A 2,186-nucleotide genomic window follows, 5' to 3' on the forward strand; every position below is an offset into this window, starting at 1 on the left:
ACCACAACTAGCATCATTTATTTGTATACTGAATTTGCCTCCACTACTGCACAACAATACACATTTTTTTAAACTTAAAAAGCTGAAAAGAAATATGATGTTCCCACCACATCATCATTGGACAGCGTAATGCACAGAAAAATAAGTTGCGCCTTCACAGTAACTTCACAGTAACAAAAGAACTACAAAAAGAATGGCAGAAAAGAACAATACAGCTAAGGCTTGAGGAAAGCATCAGTTCAATATTTAGCAATACATAAATTGAGGTTTCATTTTTGTTTAGGTATATTTTGATTAGAACTAATAAATGACTGCTTTTCCTTTGGTTGTTTGCAACAACAACACATCATCCAAAGAGCTTTATTCTTTATTCCCTTCTCATATAGCATGCCAAAGACTGTCTCATTTTACGAATTAGCATTTAAAACTACTGTAGGTTATCTAACAAGCATTCAGATTCAATAGTACTTTTGACAGCAGTAAGTAAAGAGCCTTTTAACATCTTGAACACATGTGCTTGAAAAAAGTAGTTGCATCAAAGCAGTTCAAAGACTAAAGACAAAAAACCAGTTAAAATCCAGTTTGCTGTGAGACAATTTTAGTGTGGTGTAAACAACCTTTCATGACTCCCCATGGGAAATGTTGTAAGACTATGTTCAAAATGAATCAGGCATATTTATAAAGATCATGAAGTGGTCAAATGAATTTGCATTTTTGGCAGATTCACTCCACGGGTACTACTTGCTACAGTCTGTAGAAATCTCAAATCTCACATCAGCGTTGCCTATAGTGCTTTATTATTTATTACATGTTATGCTAAGTACCTGTGAAAGGGGACATTCCTTGGCCAATGAACTCTGGTTCATATCCTTCAGTAAGTCCTTCAGAGCATTTCTTACTGTTGTGTGAGACCATTGTTCAGGAGGCAAGTCTTCTAGTTTAGGGCAACTATTTGAAACACAGATTAGAAAAGGGATTATTACAAGATTGCATCCTGCTGCAGAACATTCCTTTAAGACAGACAGATTTCATTTTGCGCATCAAGCAGATGCATCTGGAGATTGCTCTCGGTCTCCTGATTGTTCCGATTAGTTAATTACTTTATACAACACATCTGCTGTATTGATGCATGAATTATACATCAGCTGCATGTGGCGACTATTTTTTCATGTTACTTCTACCTTCCTGCTCTGATGCGCTTGGTAAAACAATTTAAGGTGTAATGCTTTCTCACAACTGATCATGAAAAGCATTAATATATTAACTGTTTTTTTCTTTTTTGCTACTGTGAATTTAAGAACCTAGACAGCAACAATAAGTGTGAGCAAGTCATTCTTCTACAAAATGCACACAGATGGTACTGTTCATGATATGCAAAAATATTTTTCTCTTAAGTAAACTTTATGTAAAATGCCTTCTTGTAATGCATCATTTAATTGACTAAAATGCAATATAGTTTTAATGAGATATCCAAAGAAAATCTATGTATCAGAGCTATAAAAGTTTTCTGCAATAGTATACTGTAAGTTAAAGAAGAATTAGAGTAACTAAAAAGGAATTTAGATAAGCCTTTGTACTTTGAGCACACGGCACAGTGGGAATTAAATATGAGCAATATGAACAGTAAGAGCAGACAAGTAACAGTTCACATCCCAGAACTGGTATGCAACTTACCTGTGTAACTGGATTTTCAGTGTGACCACATGATACACGTCTTGCAGCATGTCTGCTACTGTAGCATCAGGGGCATCTGTCACATAGGAGAGTGGAACTGGATTCCACTTCCCAACCTGGATAAGCCCTGTGGGATTTTTATTTTTTGAGAGGGAGGGAAAGTGGGCAAGAAGGGCAGGAAAAATGGGGAAAAAGAAGTAATTTACCTGTTAATTCCTAGGGGTAAAAGAAATACCTGATTTTAACAAGATCACCACCTTTGTTTCTAGCCTCTTCAATCTGGCAAAACAAAAGAACACCCCCCCAAAAAAACCCCCACCCACACACTACCAAGCATAGGCTTTACCTATATTATGAAATCATACAAATGCATTACAGTAGCATTTTTTTAATATCTATAGAAGTGTATTTTCCTAAGTTCCCATGAATTCAAATAGGATATGATATAATAGCATTCCTCTTGCTAAATTAGGAAGGATTTTGCAGTGCAAGGACTGAGTATTAAAAAAAAA

At 35.5% G+C, this 2,186-nt stretch overlaps 1 protein-coding gene across 1 annotated transcript in view; it reads right to left on the reverse strand.

The window, feature by feature from the left end:
• The window catches only part of SATB1 (SATB homeobox 1), a 73,572-nt gene that overhangs the window by 63,640 nt on the left and 7,746 nt on the right, over positions 1-2,186 (reverse strand). The window contains exons 4-5 of the mRNA XM_010017543.1: positions 1,675-1,801; positions 825-948 (exon numbers count right to left, since the gene is read on the reverse strand). Of these exons, the coding sequence (XP_010015845.1) occupies positions 825-948; positions 1,675-1,801 (251 nt within the window). The remainder of the gene's footprint in view (positions 1-824; positions 949-1,674; positions 1,802-2,186) is intronic.

This window comes from Nestor notabilis, unplaced genomic scaffold, assembly GCF_000696875.1.
Source record: "Nestor notabilis isolate BGI_N333 unplaced genomic scaffold, ASM69687v1 scaffold267, whole genome shotgun sequence".
NCBI classification, from domain to species: Eukaryota; Metazoa; Chordata; class Aves; order Psittaciformes; family Psittacidae; genus Nestor; species Nestor notabilis.